The sequence below is a fragment of the Choristoneura fumiferana genome, chromosome 11, assembly GCF_025370935.1.
Source record: "Choristoneura fumiferana chromosome 11, NRCan_CFum_1, whole genome shotgun sequence".
Taxonomy (NCBI): Eukaryota; Metazoa; Arthropoda; class Insecta; order Lepidoptera; family Tortricidae; genus Choristoneura; species Choristoneura fumiferana.
The window spans coordinates 4,981,971-5,007,053 of record NC_133482.1 but is presented as its reverse complement, the minus strand read 5'-3'; the positions used below and the strand labels follow the sequence as shown (position 1 = coordinate 5,007,053).

The 25,083-nt window shown below is 40.0% G+C and overlaps 1 protein-coding gene across 1 annotated transcript in view; it reads left to right on the top strand.

Annotated features, from left to right (window-relative positions):
- The window catches only part of LOC141432553 (uncharacterized), a gene marked incomplete at its 5' end in the record, with an annotated part of 34,281 nt that extends 9,198 nt beyond the window's left edge, over window positions 1–25,083 (top strand). Inside the window, 20 exon segments of the mRNA XM_074094164.1 lie at window positions 261–338; window positions 409–485; window positions 1,295–1,359; window positions 2,685–2,862; window positions 10,652–10,788; window positions 11,349–11,553; window positions 12,215–12,379; window positions 12,904–13,097; window positions 13,548–13,644; window positions 13,768–14,016; window positions 14,398–14,675; window positions 15,288–15,436; window positions 15,999–16,153; window positions 16,831–17,031; window positions 17,442–17,586; window positions 18,628–18,829; window positions 20,072–20,207; window positions 21,521–21,647; window positions 22,772–22,907; window positions 23,849–25,083. Coding sequence (XP_073950265.1) covers window positions 261–338; window positions 409–485; window positions 1,295–1,359; window positions 2,685–2,862; window positions 10,652–10,788; window positions 11,349–11,553; window positions 12,215–12,379; window positions 12,904–13,097; window positions 13,548–13,644; window positions 13,768–14,016; window positions 14,398–14,675; window positions 15,288–15,436; window positions 15,999–16,153; window positions 16,831–17,031; window positions 17,442–17,586; window positions 18,628–18,829; window positions 20,072–20,207; window positions 21,521–21,647; window positions 22,772–22,907; window positions 23,849–24,440 — 3,566 coding nt within the window.

The window sequence follows — 25,083 nt, the reverse complement described above, 5'->3', positions numbered from 1 at the left end:
TGTATTATCCTCCACGATTTAGTGAAATGTTTTTGTGCGTCTTCATTAGGTTTTATGCGTAATAGTATAGTTTACGGTACACATCCATGAAATGCAAACTTCGTAGTTTTTTCTCTATTTGTTTTCACTCAAATTCCTCAAAATAAAAACTATCTAAGTCCTTTTACCTTTTAACGCCTACACGCATGCCTAGGCATTACCGAGAAACCAATGCGAAAATTTAACCTTTTTTTCTATGTTTGGAAATTGCTTTTTTACAGAGTGCGGGATCGAAGAATGCTCAGAGGGCTGTAAAGATGGGAGGAACTGTGATTGTAATCCGAGGGAAAACGATTACAGTAAGGGCCTTGACACTTTTATAAGTTACTCTGTCGTCTAAAAGCGTACTAAAGCGAGAAATTATTTCAGCTGCCGCTCGATTTGAAACAAGACTGCAGATTGTGGACCAAGCCGATACCGACATATCTCAAGAAATAGTAAAACAGGTATGTATACTTAAAGGCAGCGCTTATAACATTAACGCTTCATTAAATCATTTTAAATACCAAACTTTCTAAGGCTTCCTGTAACAGACTAGTTAGCGCTGGTATCGTGGGGCTCGTTTGACATTTGACATGTGTGTCAAGTTTGCTATTGGTTAATTAGCTAAATGAGCCAATTGATCGCAAGCAAACTGTATCGTCAAATGGACCTTCTGGGCTACTACGAAACTCGAAACTCGAAATTCGTATCGTACCGTCCCTCTCGCTCTCGTATTAGACAGTATAAGTGTCAGAGGGACCGCACGACACGAACTTCGAGTTTCGAGTTTCGTAGTAACCCAGCTGATGGTACTAACGCCATCTAGCGATTATTCGTCTGTCAAGAAGCCCTCATTACATAGCGTGTAATCATAGGATGCTTGCTGATTACATTGTTTTATCAAACCAGCCATTAAAGGAAAAAAGTATGTTGCATTTGGGAAAAATTACATCTTTATATTAGAGGTATAATTTTGATCTAAGTATAATTAGTCCGATTTCATTTTTGTATGTAGATTACCTTCATAATTGAGAAAAATTATGGTCCCTTTGATATGATATTTTCCATTGCGGAAAACATTGCACAGTCAGCTTTTAAATTACTTTGAATCGGTTGATCTCATTTCTTTTTCGTCCTTTGAATTTCGCAAGTAATTTACTTCGGCGATTCCCCTTGCCCTTGAACAGTTTACGGCTTATGCAAATGAGCCACATTGTTATTTTATTCCCGATTTGGCTGTTCTTAAAAACAAGCTACGTTTCATACTTTTCAGATAACGAGCTATTTAAGGGCATCAAATATCACATTAGAAGATGATGTAGAAATTTTAAATATAAGGTAAGTAATCCTGTGTCGTTAATAAAGACTGATTTTAATTAAACGTTCATGGAAAATGACACCTCTGTGAATTTAATTAAAATTCCATAGCACATCTCAACTTGGGTAGGTGTTTGGCAAGATTCCACTTATTCCATTATCCTGGGTGTCCGCGGGTTTCTTCTAGTGCTCGTGTAGGACAGTTTCTTTTGTAACTTTAGATTGTACACCATCAGTGCAATCGGTCTAGTCTGGATATAGTAAGCGTACTTATAGTGTAATGTATTCCTTCCTTTCTGACTATTATCAAGGTTGCCTGGAAGAGATCGCTCTGAAGCGATAAGGACGCCTATTGCTTGCCTTAGTAAATCTCCATATACTTGTGTTTTCTGTACATACAGCTTACTATGTGTTGGTGTGCAATAAAGAGTTATTGTATTGTATTGTAATGTAGTATAGATATAAATCTATTTATTTTCTCAGACACACTTTTGAGATCGAGCAGATTTTTTTTGCGTGACAATTATAAATCTCAGATGTGCCTCATATGCATATAATCTATAAATTTACGTTTCAAGTTGCTCGACGCGTGTACTGTGTAAGATAAAAAGGGCTACACTGAAAACAAGCGCTACGACTTGCCGTGGCATAATGCTGTGGCCCTTATTTGCGTGTTCCTGAACTATTACTTTTTTTTTGTTTTAGTGGGAATATCGCGTTAAACAGTAGCCTAGTATATTATTCCAGAGATCCTATTAGCTGGATACTAAATTTCGGCAAATCCATCCAACTTGCACGACATGTTCTTTGCATGAATGATATACTTACGAAGTCGCTCCCCGCCTATCTCCCTCTCTAGGTACCTACTCCACCTACGTTCAGATTTTTTAACAACGCAACCGAATTTAATGCAGTTTTTGATCAATAGATAGACTGGTTCATAAGAAAGGTTTTTACATATAGCCAAAGCGTATCGCTAGTTTATGGTGTGGTGGTTTAACTTATGGAGCTACGAATAAATAATAAGTGAGAAAGTGTAATTTCAGAACAAATTTCGCACAAAAAGTGGCCATTCCTTAAACCAAAACGACTTATGATTCAAGTACGAATCATTTTCGAGGTTGCGAGGTTGAGGTAGACGTGCTTGTTGATTGGTTAAAATTCAGAAACAAAGCAGGGATTGGTTTGCTCGCGTGATGCAATGTCAGATGTCAGTCAAATGACACACAGAACACGCTCACAGAACCCCCGCCTACTAGGACACGGAATGCCATTTTATAACGCAGTTACAATTCCTGACTTATTATTTATTCTTAGTTATGGCGTCAAAAACCGTGTGTCGACAGTTCACCGGAGTCCAACGGCGCGCGCACGGTCTGGCTGCGCGTGTGGGGCGCGCGGCGCGATGCGGGCGCGCTGCGCGCCGCGCTCGCGAGGCTCGCCGCCATGCGCACGCGCACCGACCGCCTGCGCCTGCTTCCTGCCACGCTGCACTTCGACATGCAGCCGGCTCTAAATTTACATGTAAGTTTTGTCTCTATTCGGACTTAATGAGTTCACTAAAAAAATAGATTTTTGTTAAATTAATTATTTTGTATTTACATACTTAGGGGCTGTCACCATCCATTGATTAGGGTTAAATGTGATGCCGTCTGCGTCTATTCGAACAAAACAAATAGAGACGGCATCACATTTAACCGTCAGTTAACACTAATCAATGAATGGTGAAACAGCCCCTTAGTCTATAATTATTTACCACGAAATAAAGCTGTTGAAATTTTAGGGTAGTAAAAAGTACATAAAAAAAATAAAGCGGCGTTTGGTTTCATTTAAATTCGTTAAAATACGCCACGTATCCAAGTATAATCAAATTAACCTACTGTTTACTTTTTGTGTAAGCTCTAAAAACCTAAAATTTTACTCTAAAAATATTTGAAATTAGTAGGTAGCTAACTTCATCTATCCCTACCACTATGATCTTACGGAACGTACCTACCTACTAGTTAAACGCATAACAAGTAGGTAAAGGTATCATAGAAAAGTATTTTTAACTCTTAAATTGGCCTAGCAGACCTAGGTACAGTTAACCTGAAAAGGTGGAATTGCGACCGCATTAATTATTATTCGATGAATAATCTTCAATTATGTGCTTATAGTGAATTATAGATTGAGCTCAGACGTAAACAACCCATGCAACTTAATACTAGAGCAAATATCATATGTTTATTAAGGGTCCTTTATGTCACACTGCGTTCCATTCTCAGTAGTAAAGGGGCCCATTTACAAAATGGCACCTCGTAAAAGATCACATTTGAAACGATCAAAGTTACCCCAAGACTATTTCTGAAGAAAAGTTGAGCCATTTCCTGTGTTGGTAGCTTCATTTGCAGCGAAGTTTGCAATGGGGATATCGATTAGGAAAGGTATTTAGACTAGACTAGAATTAGCAAGAGCTGGTTTATATTTTTTTACATTGACGGTTATATAGGTGAGTCCTATCATAAAGTGTTATAACATAATTGATTGTTTATTTTATTATTATTATTTTATTATATCTGACTTAGGTAGATTGATGGTAGGTAGATGGACGGTATTTAATTTTTTATCGTGTTGAATAAAGCGTCACCGCAGTATTCTGTGTGCTAAAAATTGGTAACTAGTAATCGAGAAGTAATTTTTCTTTTGTCAATTAAAAAAAAATATGAAGATACAGCCCGTTACCCGTTACCTCTCCCAACCTTTGACACGTTTCATATTTCGATTTTTTTGTTTGATAGACAAAAATAACACGTGCCCCATATTTTCTCATAATGTATATAACTGACAAACTAAATAGAATAATATATGTTTAAACCCATGAAACTACCTAATTCCTCTCAAAACATATTTTTGTGCAATTTTACTAAACGTTTCCTCTGTTTTAATAGGCACTTTCATATTTCTCCTCATGTAACAGCTGCATCAAAAATAGAAACTGTTTGTTTTGTGTGTAAAGACAACACCGGCCATGCAACCAAATTCTGTGCATCCAACAATATTCTGCTGAACCAATAAACAAGGTCCATTTGCGAGCAAACGTCGCCGCTGCCACCCGAACAATGCCGACGGACAACGAGCCTTTGATATGTACACCAATTGTCAGAGCAGGCTTACCAATCCTTTGACACAGGTTACAGAGAAGTACAGGCAATTTGATAAGGATCTAATTCTGAGGATCTAATAGTATTAGACACTATGCAAGTGTCTTGATGATAGGTTGCAATGTGCAGATTCACGAATAATCGATAACAATCAAACACTTTCGCGTATTGTATTTTAATCGCACTGTTTATGTTAATTCGGGTGCATAATAACAACTTCAGAATACGAAGCTTGATTGGAAGATGGTGTTTTCTATCTCATCATGGAAAATTATAAAAATCCCTAAAATAATTTACAAAAAAAATAACGTTTAAAAAATTGTAACTACCTACCTTTGTAATAAGTAGGTACGTTAAGTTAAAGGAAGAGAGAATTTAATGGTAGGGTTTATTTAATTATTTTAGGATATTGATTAATTTTATGGTATTTTTACTTGTAGAAAAAGTATCGTATACAATAATAAATAATTAATTCTTCAAATTTCACTATGCAACGGTTGTATAAAATACTATTACGATTTAGTAACTTGTCACTGTATGCCTACTGATAATCTTATACAAAAGTTCAAACACGTAGTGACAACAACAAGGTACCTAGTAAAGTGTAAACATATTATTGACCTCAACTGTATCATTAGCCTTTACCGCAGACAGCTTCGCTCGTGTGAACCGCTACACCTGGGAGTCTAATAACATTTTGAGATTTTACTAATTTCTCATAAATTACATCTTGTTCTTCATTATCATTGCATGAGGAACACCTGCGTAAAATGTCATGTCTCTACGCTTAGCGGTTAAAATTTTGGTGTTTATCTGTATAAAAATCCAGATTCTGTTGGAATATCGGGATAAAAAGTAGCATAAATTCAGAGATTAAAACTATATGCATACCTAATTTAATTCGTGAATTTCTTGCAGAGGAGCTCAATCGTGGATAATCACAGACGTATTTCACACACAAAACCATTTAGATATACCTACATACTTACTTAGGTTAAGAAATAATGCAAATGAGATCGCATTTTGTGTTGTACACAATACCATCAAAATATACCTTAAGCGTGCTTTGTTCCATGTGTACTTTAAGTGAACTAATATTTCTAATCTTCCCCTCATTTCCTTTTCTCAGAACACATACCAAGTTTAAAGAGACATTGTGTGAGATAACGTACTCCTCATTCGGAACAATGCAAGTTGCGAAACTTATTACATTTGTCTCTAACTCCTGCGAGAAACTTTACGAGGTCAACTTATTACGTAGGTGCTCATTACTTCCATAGATAAAAAGTACTTAACCGGAAAATAAAAGCTCGAAATACATCAAAAGACATTAATTAAAAGAGCTTCTAGACGTTTGTGTGTGTCGCTTCAGGTAGGTATGATACGAAGTTTGTAAATTATACCAGCGTATGCTCCAGGGCCTAATTAAAACACTTTTGGAATAAGGTGTGCCTCCCGGGATGAAGTCGTAAATGAATTCATTAGCAGTAAACTCCCTACAAAGAGATTTATGTTGCCAACTTGTTTAAAATAATAGCCAATGATACAATACACTATTATAATTACATAAGTGTTGAGGTAATCAACGGAAACTAATTTCGATATTGCGTGCACATTCTATCAATGGGAATTATTGACGAATAATTGAACACATTGTTCATCCAACAGTAAGCGGGCACAGACACATTGTTTGAATAAGGTATAAGCAACTCTCAAGCAACTTGAGTGAAGACCACATAAGATTATGTAGCCACTACTAGATAGTAGTGGTCAGAGAACCTTGAGGTCCCAGGATCGATTTCCGGATGGAGTAGATTATTGGTTTGAAAAATACATGTTTGTGTTCGAACTTTGAATGTTTAATAATGTTACCGATTTAAGTATGTACAATGCCTGCATAAGTGGATGGACACCTTACGTTCTATAATCGTTTGAACACGAGAGTTGACGATTTGGTTAGGTGTTCACAAGAAATGAACTAGATGGCGCTGTTAAACAGTTATTATGATATGATCGATATTTTATCCCCATAACAGCAATGTGCCGATAGCTGAGTGGTCGCTGCTTAGATAAACTCGTAAATGATCATAAGTTCGTATCCTACATATCAGAATTGTTTTTTGTTCTTATTTTTTATTTATAAGTTTCTATTTTAATTTTGTAGATAACTGATATGGAAATAAAAAAAAACTCTGAAAAAAGGATAACGTTGCAACAGAAATAATACACGTTTTGAAGTTTAAAACATGAAATTTTTATTCCTAAAACAATATTTCTATTCATTAAATATTGACGCAGTTATTATATACTATATATCAATTAAATAACTGAAAACCAGAAAGTAGTTTGCGCAGAATCCAGAGTAGAATCGATTACACTATGTTTTAAATCAGGTAGTGTTTGAGTTTTTAAATCCTTTTTTATTGTGCCCAGTCTAAATATTACGAATTCATACGCCAATTAAATGTTTTAGGGATGTTTCAACAACTAACTTAAAATAAAATGAAAAATATTTTCTGTGTGTCGTGTGAGGTTTTCAGTTATTTTATTAGCACCTGATCAAAAGTTGTATTTTAAAATTTTATTGAGGTATTAGCTTAAGTATTCATTTCCGATTCTGGAAAGAGGATTGAAGCTGAACCACAATAAAAAAAATAGTATTTGAAAGTAAATTATACCTGAGACCGGGTTATCATAAGACTCGTACGCGTTATAAATTATAATAATTGAAGTTTTCCAGTTTTAAACATTTACTTATCAATAATTGATGGCGTAGATCCACTGTAGTGTGTTACTGACAGTTATAATAAGATTACAGTCATATATTGAACTTTCACACTTATCTCACATAAATAAACAAAACTATCAAGGTATAATTAAAAGTTTTGTTCATAATAATCAAATAATTACTTTTCATAACAAAGTGATACCTACAGGATTACAAATAAAGATAAATATTTTGGTTCATATAATACAGTGTGCTAGGAAATCAGATGCGGATATTTTAAGGATCGATTATTTGCATCGTCGTTAATTGGTTTCAATTAAATTAAATTAAAAAAAATACAGTTAATTTAATGTTAATGCGAGGATGAATTTTTTTGAACGGAATGGTATTTTTGTATGAAGCAAAAAAATATTACCACACTATAAGTACTTAAATAATTTATGTGTATAATTAATTATTAGGTTATTAATTACATACCCTGAAAATATCCGCACCGTATATATTTATTATAACATAATTGTTTGAGTATATAACCCGGTCTACACGTAACTATCAATTTTATTTTAATAACTGTTGTAACCACCATGATTGTCGATAACTGCTTGCAAAAGAATCGCATCGATGCAACTAGATTTTCACACATATTAGAGCCGCGAATACTGTCCCTTATTTTTACACAGTGGGCTTCTAACGTTTCCGGAGTTCGCTTATTTTTTGTTATCCCAACGTTGGACATGGTTATAACAACTCATAATTTTTCAATGGGATTTAAATCCGGTGATCTGGCAGGCCAAGGAACGACTTTAACATTATTTTTGTGTTGATTAAACCAGTCTTGCACGATATAACTGTTTTTATCTGTAACAATATAAATAAACATAAAATAATATAACGTAGATATCATTTTAATGAGAAGTTGGTAGGATGAACGTAACCAAAAAAAAACTCACATTAACATTTCTCTAGAAATATCCGACATATTTTTCCTTTTTCATATAAATTAATAATTTCACAACTTTTAACCATCTCAATATTGTGATGAGAACTCATTTTAAAGAATAATTACGATAATCAGCAGATTCAACTTGAAAGAGACGATCAAACGATGTTGCAAGCAGCTGAACAAGTAGCAAAATCTTTGTAATAAAAACTTAGCCTGGTAGTTTGAAGATCTTCAGTCTACCCTCTTTAAGTTTCGTTAAACACGCATGACTTACCGATTAATTTTAAGACGACCCGATATAGATCCGATTTCATCGCTTATGATAACAGTAAATATGGTCAAGTGGTTATGAACTCGTTCTTCGTTCGTATGTCACAAGTTCAAATCCCACCAGGCGATAATATTGAGTTTGTGTTTTTGTAAAATTACTGCTAGATTTGGAGATTACTAAAGTTGACACTCATTCGCAACATGGGTCATCATAAATAAAGAATTTCATTATCATCAGCCTCCCGCCTATAGATACACGTCCCACTGCTGGTCACAGGCCTCCTCTCAGAATGAGAGGGCTTGGGCCGTAGTTCCCACGCGGGCCAGTGCGGATTTGGAACTTCACCACACCAAAAGAATTGAACAAGAAACGATGTAATGCGAATAATAATATTCTCCTTTCTCTTACGATAAGTACGAAAGAGACAGAAAATGTCGTTACGCGATTCGCGGTATCATCACGGTGTCCCACCAGGCAGGGAATAATTTAGTTACTACGGCAGCGAAATATAAAATTTTAACATGAGTATAAAATATTTTTTAAAGGTCAGCGCCAGCGCCATCTAGTGAGATATTAATAAACTAACTAAGTTAGTAAATAAGTAAATACCGCTAATACACTTCAAACACATAGATGGCGCTGTTTCCGCGTCAGACGATTATGTTTGAATTGTCCATCGACTTTTGCAGGCCATAGTACAGTCAAGGGCAAATATATCGACACGGCTAAAGTTGCAAAAATATGTATACACGACTTTATGCACTTAATATTAAGGCCGTGTATACATATTTTTGCAACTTTGGTCGTGTCGATATCTTTGCCCTTGACTGTACACAGTCTTTGATGTCGAGCTTCATTATTTATTTATTTATTTGGTATACTGAGTGTGTCCTGGGAAATAGGAATAATAAATTTAAATACAAGTATTCGTATCCACTAATAAACGTGTTGTGCAAGCAATTTTAATTTCATTCATGTTAATTAAAATTTCACTTACGTTATTTTCTAACAAAGTTAATCGGTCCAGGAAATGTAGAATATGTAGTTTTGAAAAGTAGGTCAGAAGAGTTATGGAAATTGATTAATTTCGAATAGCGTCCTCGAAAATAAAGTTTTAGTTAAATTGCTATTTTCATCGGATTTTAAAACTTTGTAACATTTAGATTTGGAATTTTAACTGCGTTTATTCTAAAGAATTATCTTTAAAAAACATTATCTTTGAAAGCCTTGCCCAGAAAATAAATTCTATTTGAGGTGTTTTTTTTAACTTGAGATACTCTAAATTGGTCGTATGTTAAAAACTCTTGGAAAAAGCAATTAAAAATCTAAGCCGTCGACTTAGACTATCATGTTGGCGAGAAAAGTTTAATTGTTTGAAATGTGAATTTCGCTGGCGTCAGTTGGCGCGGCGCCAGCCCTGGCCCACACCAGCCGGCTACTCCTCGTTAACCTGACTTAGCACCTTCTTTATTATACTAATAGTGGAGGAGGAGCCGTCTTCCTGCTCTAACCTTTATAAATGGAACGTAAATTCTCACATTCTCTGCTAGTATTAGTATGAGATTGTTTTGTACGCGATGTTGATGTGGAATTATGCGGGGCATCTAACAAGTTCTCTACACTGTTAGACAACGAAGTTTTCTACGGTTTTTGTTATTTATTTTAAGTGTATTTAAACTAATGTTACCATCGTTTTATTCATAAACTGTTTACGATAAAAATATTATAAAATACAATAATGGACTAAAATTTAATATACTTAGGGGCTGTTTCACCATCCATTGATTAGCGTTAACCGACGGTTAAATGTGATGCCGTCTCCGTCTATTCGAACAAAACAAATAGAGACGGCATCACACCTAACCGCCAGCTAACACTAATCAATGAATGGTGAAACAGCCCCTTAAACCAAACTAATAGGTACTACAAAGTAAAGACGTCGTCGACATTTTCTGCCACAGACATCGACCCGAGGACACTGGCCGCATTACCTCTCTGAACTGCTATTTCTAATCTAAAAATATATAATACCTATTTAAACTTATATTTTGCTATGACACGAAATAATGGTGTGTTTAATGTCTATTAGACACATCTATTGCTTACAGGAAAGTTTCAGAAAAGGCTGGTTGAAAGTTGAGCCTCACTCAGCGTAGTTGTGTTGTCTCTACTTTACTCGTTTTGGCACTTCATGTGAATGAGTTCGATTTTATACTGTTTTTTTTTTTCAGAGTTTGATAATAAACCAACGTCCCGAGGTGTGGGAGGGCTCGGAATTCATTCTAAGCTGCATGGCGCATGGCTCCCCCGACATCGCATTCGCGTGGTACAAGGACGGGGTCAAAGTTAACTTCAATGGAACTACCAGGTATTGCTATCACCTGACTTTATGATGTGGAACATTGAAAACACAGATTATTGCAATGTAGGTAGTAGGTATCCATTGTTTTAAAACCGTGGTGGCCTAATGGTTTGACCTATGGCCTCTCAAGCAGCGAATCGTGGGTTCAAACCCCGACTTGCACCTCTGAAGTGTTGGAAAAATTAATGTGCAAAATTACATTTGAAATTTACCACGAGCTTTACGATGAAAACATAGTGAGAAAACATGCGCAAACCTGCGAAGTTCCCAATCTGTACTGGTCCCATGTGGGAACTACGGCTAATCCCTTTCATTCTGAGAGGAGGCCTGTAACCAGCAATGGGACGTATATATAGCTTGTGATGATGATTATTAGGTATCTATTGATTTTAAGGTCTCTATTAAGTTTTTCGATACTGGAAATCCTGAGGACCTCTGTTTTGTAGAGTTCCGTAGGTACATCAACGAAAACGGAACCCGAGCCATTTATATTTGATACCTATGGACTTCCGCAAAGTAACACTCTATTATTCAAGAGTCAATGTATTAAAAAAAATGCCTTTCAGAGATATTTGGACCCAGACGGTAGCAGAAGATGCTCTGGGCCGTCGCATGTCAGTTCTGGGTATAGCGGAGGCGAAGAAGCCCGACGGTGGGCGGTGGGCGTGCTCCGCCAACGACGCGGGCCGCAAGCGGTGCCGGGCGCTAAAGCTAGCTGTGCTTCGCCCGCCTGACATCAGGCTCATACCTTCTGCGCTGACTGTCAATAAGGTAACGGGTTGAATTAAAAGCTGTTAAATATCAGACAATTTTTATGCCGTTTTTTTTGGGGTTCGGTCGTCTTACGAGTAAGGGCCAAAGCTACTGGGTCCTTGTTTTTGGGTACTTGTTTTTAGTTTTTTAAGTTTTGTATGAGATACTTTTTAAAGGATGGGCTGCAGTAGGAAAAAATACATTATAGACAACTGGGAAGGGAGAACCCAGATAGTGCAAGACTCTCACCAGCTAAAAACCCGGCTGCACATCCCCAACTCCACACATCGGGGCTTTAAATATAATTTGCGTTATTCGTCTTCAGAAGCCACAAATGGTCTTACAAATTTATTTTGAAAACATTTTTTTTTACCTTACCTACTGTTTTTTGGCTGTACTTGAATTGTCATGAGAACACTTAAATATCAATACCAAATTTCGTGTCAATCTGACAGCTAAAAGTAGGTGAAATGTGACTTGCAATATTTACCCCTTGTTTCACCATCCATTGACTAAATGTATTTGGCGGATAAATGTGATGCCGTCTCTGTTTGTTTTGTTCGAATAGACGGAGACGGCATCACGGTCAGTTAAAATTAATCAATGGGTGGTGAAACAGGCCCATCTTCATTTTGCATAATTACAAGCATTTTTCACACAGTTACCAACACTTTTCCAGGGTGACAACGTGAGCATCACATGCTTGGCAGTAGCAGGCCGCATGCACGGTGTTCTAGGGTTCAGCTGGGCGCGAGAGAAGACGCTACTGCCCATGGCGCCTGGCAAAGAGGTGTGGGAGGACCTGTACCCAGCCGGCAGTGTACTGAAGCTGTACAATGTCCAGGTAAATATTTGCAAATTCAACAGCTTGATGGATATCGGGTAAATTGTGGGAGAGAGAAAGTATTACACGCTTAGTAATAAGGCCGTATGCACGGTTTTCTAGGATTCAAATAGGCGCGGGAAAAAACACTACTCTGGCCATGGCTTCCATGACCATGAGGCAGACGTGGAGATACTTGTATCTAGCCAGCTGTGTGGTGAAACTATACGATATTTGTGTAAATCTTTGGTGTCCCTGATATGAAGGAAGGATGGTGCGAAGTAAGCATGACCTTGCCTTACCTCTAATTTAACTTCCCGGATGTTGGCACAACATCCAACTTTTTTTTTTACTTTCTGTTTTCATTTCATTTAAACAAGGTAACCTATCTAAATGTCTAGTGGTTTCGCAATGGTCCTTAGTTCTAGGGGTCAGAACTTTTTAAATATAATCGTCTCCTTTTAAGTATTTAATAATTAAGTAATAGGCGAAACCAGGCCTACAAATTAATTATTGTGACATTACCTGAACATTATTGTTTTTAGAAATCAGCTCAATACCACTGCCAAGTGTCATCAGTGGCTGGTACGAACTCCAAAGGGGTCACGCTGTGGGTGCTAGGACCGACTGACGAGGCCTGCGAAGCGGAGCCCTCGCACGGGCTGCGATGGCCGAAGACCGCGCCGGGGGCACGCGCAGCCGCTGCGTGCCCGCCTGGCCACAGCGGAGAGACAACCAGGTGACTAGAAACCGATGAACGTCCATTTAACTACTTCAGCTCAGTAACCGTGACAGGCATTGTGCAGTGCAGCCACGCGTGCTGGCTGACCATTCTGTTGTGTGACTCTAGCGCCACCCAGTTATTAAATAGAGAAGTTTCTCTGCTAAACTCAGCAGGGCTACTACGAAACTCGAAACTCGAAGTTCGTGTCGTGCGGTCCCTCTGACACTTATACTATTTAATACGAGAGCGAGAGGGACGGTACGATACGAACTACGAGTTTCGAGTTTCGTAGTAGCCCTGCTACAAGTAAACTCAGATGCATAAATTCAAGTTCCAACTCTCTTCCTTTGGACTTTAGTGCCCAAGTGAAATTATCTGCTTGAAGATTTCTCTGTTGTAGCTTGTATCCTCACTGTATTTTAACAATAAATAATTTATTTGTACTAAAGTTATACAAATTTTAAGGTTTTGTGAACCAAAAACCGGCCAGCATGAAGTGAAGTGGAGACTACCCGACTTTTCCGGATGCGTGGCAGATTCCCTGAAAGATATCTATGAACAGGTACCTACATACTTTTCTTCTTTGAAAAAGTCACGGAACAATCATCTTTTTACTTGTGCACATACCAAGTTTTGGTGCCTATTCACAAACAGATCAAAGCTCAAATCTTAATCTACATTTCAGTTCAGCCGCATATCTTACGGGTACTCCTGGGGCAACGTGTCTGACGTCTCCCACCAGTACGGGGCAGTACTCCGCTCCCTCCCCGCGCATCCCGGGGAAGGTACCCTCCCCCTCCAGCACTCTAGGCAGATGCTTCACTACCTACTGTCTGCTGCTGGAAAACCTAGAGATCGGGTCGAAAGTGTGCCCCATCTTTTGAAGATCTATGACACGCTGTTGAAACACCCAGACACATTTTTAGATGAAGAGGTGAGATATGAACACTTAGGGGCTGTTTCACCATCCATTGATTAGTGTTAACTGACGGTTAAATGTGATGCCGTCTCCGTCTATTCGAACAAAACAAATAGAGACGGCATCACATTTAACCGCCAGTTAACTAACACTAATCAATGGATGGTGAAACAGCCCCTTAATGGAAGAAAGTATCCATTATACTTATTAAGATTGCCACCAAACCATCGGATTTTCAATCAAATTGAAAGCGTTTGCAAGTTCTATGCCGGGAGGGACATTACGAAAATAGAAACACAATAGGATCAATAGATAAAGCTGTCAAACAGCGGACAGTGCCACTCCCACCAGATGCTTTGGTCATATGTATTAGAAATAATCATTCAAAACTTTCAGAAAGTATACGAGCTCCAAAACGCAGTTGCCGATGCGGCTGGCATGCGAGACAATCTAGAGATTCATCTACACCAATTCACTGTAAAGACAAAGCCAGTTCGCGAGGACAACGCTGCCCATTTCAAGATGCAAGCGACCCCCATGGGGACCGAAGAATGGCTACTTACTTCAGTCGGCGTGGAACTGGTTGGGAGAAACGGAAACGCGTCGGTTGTAGCTATACAGTACCACAACTTGGGTGCTAGACTGCCTTCCCTAGGAAGGTCTATTGAGTTCAAGTAAGTAGTAAAAGGTTGTCTTATTTTTTGGAGTTTTTTTTATTTAATTAATTCAGCGTCATTTTACTAAGGTCCATATGAATGAAGTACAATATTTTACCTTTTTTTCTCTGCTGCAAAACTGTGACTTGCTTTTGTAGCGATGAAGCAAGGTGAAATATTATAATTTATTCGAGTAAGTAAACGTAAAATTAAAATTGAGTATACCTAATTGTTTTAATTTTGCGGTTAATGTACTAATTTTGTTGATCATCTATGTTAGGCGCAATTAGTTATTTTGGCTGTTCTCGTTAAGTGGGCAGTATTTCGTTTTTGTTAGCATGCATTCTGATGTCCCATTTTCATATTATGTTTATGTCTAACTGCATTCAAACCTGTTCGATTACTAGACTCATATTTTAAAGAGCTAGAGACATTATTAGGATATTTTTAGACTCAAGACTAGACTTTTATTCTTCCACATATTATGTCAAAATGCTGGTTCATATCGGCGTCAACATACTATGCGGTATTTTCATTTATTTTTCTATGTTATCACATTTTTATTTAATAGGTTTTATTTATTTTTATTTGGTTACTAATTAGCTTATTGGTGTGTGCGCGCTGTTGTAGCGGATCTAGTTCTAGGAGCGGGCGCGAGATGGAGTTCCTGGTGGCGTCGCCGCAGGCGCAGCTGGCGGCGAGCGGCGCAGGCGTCGAGCGCGCGCTGCCTCACACCGTCACGCTGCTGTTTACGCACGTGCACAACTATAGCGCCGTCGGTGAGTGGGCTGAAGATGGCACAGGAGTTACAAAATCACACAGAATTGACGTGAATGTTGGCAAGGTGGCTGGATTCGAAGCAGATTAGACACAAACACTCGACTATCCACCAAAACTGCTAACATAATTCCCACAATCTGGCTACCTAGTAGCTTATCCTGTATCAAAAGACTACTTCAAGTGTAACAATTGACCTCTCACAGGAGCCGATTGAGGAAATTCATGAGTGAGCAAGTAATAAATTGATTATAATGTATATCTGAACCAACTCACACTATCATAAGCCTAGTACAAGACATCCCTCTTTTTGGTGGAAAACCAGTTTCAGCTTAACAACAACATTTATTTTGTGATGATGCTACAAAGCTCATGCTCATCATATCAGGCTACTAAAATCCACTAATAGACATAGGTATTTCTAAGGGATCTCCACGACAATCGATTTTCTTTTACCCGCAGCTAATAGCTTCCTGTGATCTTTACCAAATCGTCCGTCAATCTTGCCACCTTGCTTTGCAAAACCTTGCTACCAAAGCTAATGATTTATAAATATGTCAACAGCATCAAAGCTGGCGTGCGGAGTCCGCACCGCGGAGGAGCCGCGGGCTTGGAGCACGAAGGCATGCGAGGTGCGCGTGCCGGAGCCCTCGCACGTGGCCTGCCGCTGCCGCGGGCTTGGCACCTACGCACTCTTCACCGTTGCGCGATCCACACTCGTCAGTACCAATACCTTTATCAGCACCAACTTGCCGTTAATCTAGTTTACCTTGTAGCGACTCCTAACGCCGTCTAGTGAGCAAATATAGAAACTCCAACCTACACATGGTGGTATCGTAGTTTCTCAACTTGGACGCTTATATACTACTTCTCAGGCTCTTCCTTCGGACATCGGTCCCCAGGCATAACACCTGCCTGGTGAGAGATCTCTCTATTGGAACCTGGTCCCACAACCTCGTAAGACTAACGCCAAATTTCGATCATTAGAATTTAGAATTTAGTCCTAACGAGGTTAAAGATCATCCGACATCCGACATCCGTAACTTGAGACTCTTGACTACTCTCATCGGTAATGACTCCATTTATTTATTTTCCAATGGATGTCCAGGACTCCTTCATCCTTTCTGATATGAACTGATGAACACTAGAATTCGCTTCTTGATTGTAAAAAAATATTTTTAACCATGTTCTTGCCCTTGCCAGGCATAAACTGACCTGTTTATTTCACCAATTACCTCGGAGGAAGGCTTACAGCTTCTGGACTACGTCCCGCCCTCGTTAATATCATGAAACATGATTGAAAAATGTCGTATGATTTTTTGTTATTTTTTAAATCTATGTACTTGACAACATGCGCCCTACACAGGAAACTAGAATCGCCAAAAACCTTTTCCAGACGGATGCCGAGAAAGATCTCCGTGGCGTAGTGAAGATCACAGTGGGCTTAGGAGGCGCCATGTGCTTAGCGGCGGCAGCGCTCCAATTCCTGGGACTGGTGATGGGACGGAAGACCAGATTACCGGTGCTGCTAAAGGCAGCCACGGCAGGGACACATTCCGCGGCGCTGCTCACGCTGCTGGAATGTGATACCAGACAGGTGCGCATAATAATTGAAATCCAGTGATAAATTACGTGCAATCAATATTTTAATCCCTTACAACCGTTTCAATGCCATTATTACCTACCTACCTACCTACCTATCTGTCCAAAGTCAAAGTCAAGTAGGTATGCATCTTATTTTAATAAAAATATATGTTTTGGTCCTTCGAATCGAATTTGGAGAACTCTCTCGTATAAGTAGTTTTGGAGTATACAAGTAGTTTTGGAACCAGCCTGTACAAGTTCACTTCATTTTGGACCTTAGAGTCGGATTGGGAACCAACCAGCTTACAAGTAGTTTTGGAACCAGCCCTGCAAAAGCTCCATTTACTTTGATCCTTCGAGCCGGATTTAGAAACAGTGTACCAGTTCATTTCAACTCTGTAATTTAATGGTGTTGGTTGGAAGGAGGAGGCTTGCCCCGGCGCCCTGGGCTGGGTGTGCGCAGCGTGCTGGTGCGCGGGCTGCGCGGCGCTGTGCGCGCAGCCGCTGCTGCTGCAGGCCGAGCTGGCGGGACGCTCGCAGCGCGCGCCCTCCGTCGGGCTGCTGGCAGGTAGCGCACCCCTAGTGATCGCAACCGCTGCTGCTGCAGGACGAGCTGGCGGGACGCTCGCAGCGCGCGCCCTCCGTCGGGCTGCTGGCAGGTAGCGCACCCCTAGTGATCGCAACCGCTGCTGCTGCAGGCCGAGCTGGCGGGACGCTCGCAGCGCGCGCCCTCCGTCGGGCTGCTGGCAGGTAGCGCACCCCTAGTGATCGCGACCGCTGCTGCTGCAGGCCGAGCTGGCGGGACGCTCGCAGCGGGCGCCCTCCGTCGGGCTGCTGGCAGGTAGCGCACCCCTAGTGATCGCAACCGCTGCTGCTGCAGGCCGAGCTGGCGGGACGCTCGCAGCGCGCACCCTCCGTCGGGCTGCTGGCAGGTAGCGCACCCCTAATAATCTATTACCTCGACATTTCGACCACTTGCAGCGGCCAGCGCGCGATTCAGGGATGTGGAACGGTAGAGTTTCTCGATCTGATGATTAACTCGATTGATTTCGAAACGTGAAAACGGTCATGGTTACGAGTTCAGAGATGTAGTGGTGGTGGTTGTTGTGTGATATGTGTGTGTTTTTGCAATGCGGAGAGGTGAAGGAGTTGCATGACTACATTATTTTGTTGCATCTATACGTCTATAGACGTAGCTATCGTAAGGTCGCGGATGAGCAAAGTAATTATTTATAGTATCGAGGTATGTCCTAAGATTCTTTCCTTCAAGAACTTTACTCCCGCACATTTCTAAATCTGCAAAAACATGCTGGCCAAGTATTTAGTCTACACGCTGAATCAGAAGCCGTGGTGGCCTAGTGGTTTGACCTGTGGCCTCTGTAGAGGATCATGGGTTCAAACCCCGAATCGCACCTCTGAGATTTCCGAAATTCATTGTGCGAAATTACATTTGAAATTTACCACGGAAACCTGCATAAGCTGCGAAGTAATTCAATGGTGTGTGTGAAGTTCCCAATGCGCACCGGGCCCACGGCCCAAGCCCTCTCATTCTGAGAGGAGGCCTATAGGCTAGGATGGATGGATGGAGTGAATGAGAATACTGTTGCAGGCGTGTGCACCCTGGCGTGGCTGACGGCGCGGCTGTGGGGCGGCGCGCCGCTGCAGCTGGGCGCGGCGGCGCAGGCGGTGTGCGCGGCGGGCTGCGCGCTGCTGGCGCTGCTGTGCCTGGCGCTGGCCGTCTGCGCCGCGCTGCGTCTGCGCACCATCACGCACAAGGTGCCCGCCGAGCGCCGGAACTACCTCGCGGACAGGTCAGTAAATGGTCTAGTGTCCTTAAAAATCTAATTACTTAGTCCGTCAGTTAGTTTATCAAAAATTACTTTTTCTTTTTCACTTCTCATACTCTAAAAGTAGTTCAATATAGTCTTATGAGGTGGGAGTAAAGTGATTACTTTAGTCCCTAGGGAGTAAAAGTAATGAGGCTATCGCGAATGAATTCGCCGCTAGAGGCGCTAACGTGCAACATTTCGCAACTTTTCATTTCGCAAACTTTAACTGTAAATATTTCAGGGTATATTCAGGGCATCGTGTAGAACCCTTTGGTTAGGTTAGGTTAGTTTTATAAAAATCCTGAAATATATTACAAAATTGTATTAAATATGATTTACTTTGTTTAATAACAGACTTTAAAAACCTCACGCAACATAGTGAGACAAAAACGATAGTGCGAGCTGAAATCGCAACTTTTCACTTCGCAAACTCTAAAACTGTAAATATTTCAGGGTATATTTCAGGGCCATCGTGTAGAACCCTTTAGGTTAGGTTAGGTTAGTTTTATAAAAATCCTGAAATATTTACAGTTTTAGAAATATTAAACAGTTGGGAAATGAAAAGTTGTGAAATGAAACAGGTTGCCAACGTTATTCGCCAAAACATTAGTAAACCAAGTAATTGATTTTTTAATGTCGAGTGACTTAGATAAACTCAAACAGCCACTACTTGCTTAGTTTTTGTCAAAAAATAAGATTGTGTGTGGATCATTTTCTTGACGAAAATGTTACGTTCTTAGTCTACGTGGTCTTAGTTCTATGTTTTTTTCTGCATAGAAGGTGGCGCCATTCTATTTATTCCAGTTTGTGTATGGACCATTTCACCGATGCGATTTTGTTATATCTGTGTCTGGTTGGAAAAAAATACTTACCGTCACCGAACCGTAAAACGTCACGGGTCCCCACTCCTGAACTTTGATGCGCTTCATCTTAGTATAACGTTTTTTTTTTACCCAGGAAACTACCCAATTATGCAGCTGACGATTGAAGTTTAATCGTATTTGCTAGAAGAAAGTCTTCATCTTAGACCCTAATATAACGCTTAACTATATAAACCTACAATTAGACCAGGAAGATCCACCTTTAATGACACTCAATTCAACAGACAACAGCGTTTTCACTTATGGTCCTTTGAACCGGATTTCTTTACGTATTTACACAATACGCAACAATACAATTGTACAATTTTGTAAGTGTAACGTGCTAATGTGGTAACGTTTGCAGAGGACGCATGGTGCGGCACACGCTGGCGCTGCTGCTGACGACGTCGGCGGCGCAGGCGGCGGGCGTGGCGTACGCGCAGCCCGGCGAGCGCCGCGTCCCGCACGTCGCCGCGCTCTCCGCCGCCGCGCTCGCCAACGTAAGCTGACCTAGCCTAGCCCACACCTTGTACTGTACAGACACTGCGCGCGAAATGAGGGCTATCGCGTATTAATTCGCCACTAGAGGCGCTAGTGTAGCGTGAGGTCTCCGAAATGTCAAATCTCATAGTTTTTGGGTGAGCTACGCGGGTTTATTTACAATTAGAATAATTTTGTGAATATTTTGCAATGTCTGAAATTAATTATGGCAAATATGCGTTCCGGGGCAATGAATGTCTGTGTTTTGAGACAGTTTTGTCTTTCGGAAACCTTTGTCCTCCCTTTTTTCCGAACAAAATGGGGACTATGCAACACTGTGGCATGCTCGATATTTTTATGGTACGGTTTTATGGTGTATTCAATATGATTTTAATCTAAACTTTGTTTTCACGCCCGTAATAACAGACTTTGAAAGCCATTCTTAAAAACCTCACGCAACAGTGCGCCATCTAGTAAGACAAAAAACGATAGCCCTCATTAAACGAGGATAGCGTGAAGAGACACTTCGTCCAACTCGGTCGGTACCTTCGGTCAACTTTCCCGAGTATAACTTTGTCGAGGAACTTCACGAGTAGGCATAAAACTGAGCCAATGTAACCAATGAGTAAATAATAACAGATCAACAAAATGAATGTCATAATTTAACTTACTTTATTGAAAATTATAATCAGAATTATAAATACGGTAATTCATGTTAATCCAAAAATATTATAAGACCACCGAAATTGTGACCATGTACATATACAGTCAACTGCATTAGGTAATATCTACTACAGCGGAGCGGTCAAAAATATCTGAAACATCCTACCGGTCCTGGAAATAGAGTCGTGTCAGATATTTATGCCCGCTTTGTCATAGTCATAGTTGTGCCAAACATTTGTGCACGTTTTGTTGTGCCAGATATTTGTGCACGCTTTGTTGTGCCAGATATTTGTGCACGCTTTGTTGTGCCAGATATTTGTGCGCGCTTTGTTGTGCCAGATATTTGTGCGCGCTTTGTTGTGCCAGATATTTGTGCACGCTTTGTTGTGCCAGATATTTGTGCACGCTTTGTTGTGCCAGATATTAGTGCACGCTTTGTTGTGCCAGATATTTGTACTGGTGACTTTACCTACCTATCTAGTATTGTTTATAATTTCATGTTTAAATACGGTAAAAACGGTAGTTAAGGATTTTTTTAGTTAACTTTTACTCACGATACAGTAGGTTGTGTGTTCTTTCAGTGTATACATAACAGAAAGCTCAAAGTGTTTATTATGCAATATCTAAGAGGCAAGTTTGAATGCATAACACGTATCTGTGTTCGTTGCAGGGCGTGGCGATGGTGGTCTGCTACGTGATACGTGACGAAGAGTGCCTGCGGTCCGCCAAGCGAGCACTGTCGCTGGGCGAGCCGCGCGACTGGCAGGACTCACCTGCTGGAGACACCTCGCTTAGCCGTTAGTACCTACATAATAATTTTTATAACTATTATAAAAATCTAATCTAAGAATGAAAATAAATACAGATAATAATAATAATAAATATATAGATGTCGCACCTCTGAGTTTTTCCAAATTCATGTGCGGAATTACATTTGAAATTTATTACGAGCTTTACGGTGAAAGAAAACATCGTGAGGAAACCTGCACAAGCCTGCGAAGCAATTCAATGGTGTGTGTGAAGTTCCCAATCCGCACTGGGCCCGCGTGGGAACTACTGCCCAAGCCCTCTCAATCTGAGAGGTGGCCTGTGCCCTGCAGTGGGACGTATATAGGCTGGGATGATGATATAGATGTAGTGTATAATGGTTTCCTATCGTACCTATTTTATCACAAAAGTTCGTATCATGCTCTCTCAAATCAATAACAATTCTTCAGGTGCCGTCATATTCCAAATGAGGTGGAAATTTTCCGATGGTCAAAGTCAAAGTCAAAATATCTTTATTCAATTTAGGCTATAACAAGCACTTATGAATGTCAAAAAAAAATTGCCCACCGGTATGAAAAACCATTTTAGGTACATCTGTATTTAGGTACAGGCACCTGCATTAATATCTATCATCGAGGTGCGTGCCAAAATATCCGACACGTACCGGCTCTAGAAATAAGAGTCGTATCAGATATTTATGCACGCTTTATTGTGCCTGATATTGGTGCTGGTGACTGCACGTCCCACTGCTTGGCACAGGCCTTCAGAAATGAGAGAACTTGGGCGTGGTTCTCACGGTTTGGGAACTTCACACACTGGCCGTCTTCAAATCTGGGGGATGGGCACTATACAAGCGTGCTCCATCTTAGTACACATCTTCGCTTACTACTACCAGGCTTGATTGTGGTCAAACGCATAAGGTAAACCGTCAAATACTGGCCACCGTTCAATAGCTGACTACCTTACACTAATAATGAATTTTAGTCACCTAGTATAAACAGAGTTAATTTTTAGTATAAGGTGTCAATTATTGGCCACCTTATACTAAAATTAATTCTGGTCACCTATAGAAGTCATTTTTAAGCGCAAGGTGGCCAGTTATTAAAAGGCCAGCAATTGACGTTGTACCCTAATTTTATTTTTAAATTTCCAGTATACATAAAGCAGGGCGGCGAAGTAGAAAGCCGCGGTGGGGTGTCTGCGCTGGAGTGTTCCCCCTCCCCCGCCTCGCCTGTCTCCTACTGGCGCGCGCCTGCGCCGGGGCTCGACACACCCACACGGCTGCATAGGTAAGGTACCTATACTGTATCCATTTATGATCTTATACTTTTTGTTTTCTTATATAATTGGAAATAAAGTACATTGAACACTTTGTCATAAATATAACTACATACATTAATATATGTACCTACTTACGAGACAAGTACCTATGTAAAAAGTTTAATAGGTACTTAAGTTTATTGGTGAGAGTTTGCTTAAATCGCTGAATAATACGAATGGTTTGGTGGCACAAGCATTTTTCATTGCTAAGTAACACCTCAGGTCAAATCGTGTGTTTGAGTTTTTTTTTATAATAAAGTTAGTATTTTTTACACTTTATTTTACTTCTTGTAGTTCTTTTTCTTAGTTTACTGTGCCATGAGTCGCGAATGCAGCCCAAATATTCCGCCTCAGCAAAGATAAACTCTGCAATCCAAACAGACCGCCCTAGCGAAGCTTTTTTAACGGAGGAGTTGAAGACTCGTGAAGAAACTAAAGAAGAAGATTAGGTACTCAACTGGGCCCATTACGATGGCATATGATGTTTGTTATAATTGTATTATTTATGTTAAAATACAATGTGCTTTACCTAATCTGAGCAGCTACAAGTCATTTTACGATGATTCCTGTGACAGTGTGTAAACCACCATCATAAAAAAACGATATCTAAATCACTCTATAATAGCTATCATTGCCTCAGATACCTAATCGTCAAATGGCTCTATCAAACACTACTTGCACTCGCACTGCATCAAATCAAATAAATAAGTACCTAAATGTTTTAGTAAAACATTAATGTGACCGGCTGACAGTAGCTAGGTACTTAAACCACTGGAGCACCAGTCTCGAAATTTTGTAGACATGTCCCCACAGAGGACTAATACGAAGATATAAAACAAATTAGCTTACTTTATATTCTTTTACCACGGGGTTCTTCTAGTCTTCACTAACGCCGTGCTTTGTGTGACAGGCGTCAATCGACCCCGGACAGCCGCGCCGACATCGTCCGCTGCGTGGAGTATAAAGACTCTGTGCTGAGTCCGCACCGCTACGAGCGGCACCCGACGCGCGCGGTGTGCGACCTCATCCCGCGCGCGCCCGCGCAGCCCGAGTACATGGCCCGAGTCTGCCTCGAGCTCGGCGTCCTCAACACCCCCCCGCCCCGGGAACCCGCCCCCCTCCTCACCTGCTCCGTAGACTTCGAACCATACACCACAAAAAGATTCGATACCGCCAAAGAAAACTGCACCCTCTGCGTGCAATCCAACCCCGACGTCTCTAAAATCCCCTCCCCGCCGATCAAAAGCTGTCTAAAAAAATCTAACAAAAACCAGGAGTTCACCTCCAGTATATCCCTACCTTCCATGGAAGTCCTAAAAGACGAACCGAAATCCAAATCCGATATCGAACAGGTCAACCGCGAGTGGAACAAAGCGTACGACTCTCCAGAGACGGATCGGATGCTCAACAAAATATCCAACGATTTAGATTTTTTACTAAATAGAACTCAGGACGCTAACGTCAATGTAATACTCGACCAAATTGAAGAGGCCCCCACTTAGGACACGAAGTGAAATTTTGAAATAAGATAGAATTTAACTGTGTAAGCAAACGAATAACATGGAAACAGGGGTGCAACATGCCATTAGGATTATATGTAAATAGTCAACATGTTTTATAATAAGTATTTAAATAATAAATTGTATGACGATTGTTCATGAAGTTTATAGCACATTCCATTCAGTCATTATTTACCTACGCTTGGTTTCATAGTCCATAATATGACAATATTACTGTTAAGAAAAATTTATAAGTTTTATTTATATGACTTATAAATAAGAATTATTAGTTTTTCTTAACAGTAATATTGTCATATTATGGACTATGAAACCAAACGTAGGTAAATAATGACTGAACAGAATGTGCTCCCACATTGGCTGTTATAGTGTTATACGTTACAAGACACTTAGATCTCCTTAAAGCCTGCAATTAAACGCCTGTAAAGAAAAAGTAGGAAGTAAAAAGTATTTGCTTTTATTAACTTATGTATTACTTTTAGTACTTTTGTATTTTTCAAGTCTTCATTTGGCATTGATTGCGAAGGCCGTCGAAAAGTCAGATGATGTCATTTGTATTTTATTCCAATGTGTAATTTTTGTGCACTGTGTAACTTTATTGCTAAATAAAAATATTCTTATTACTATT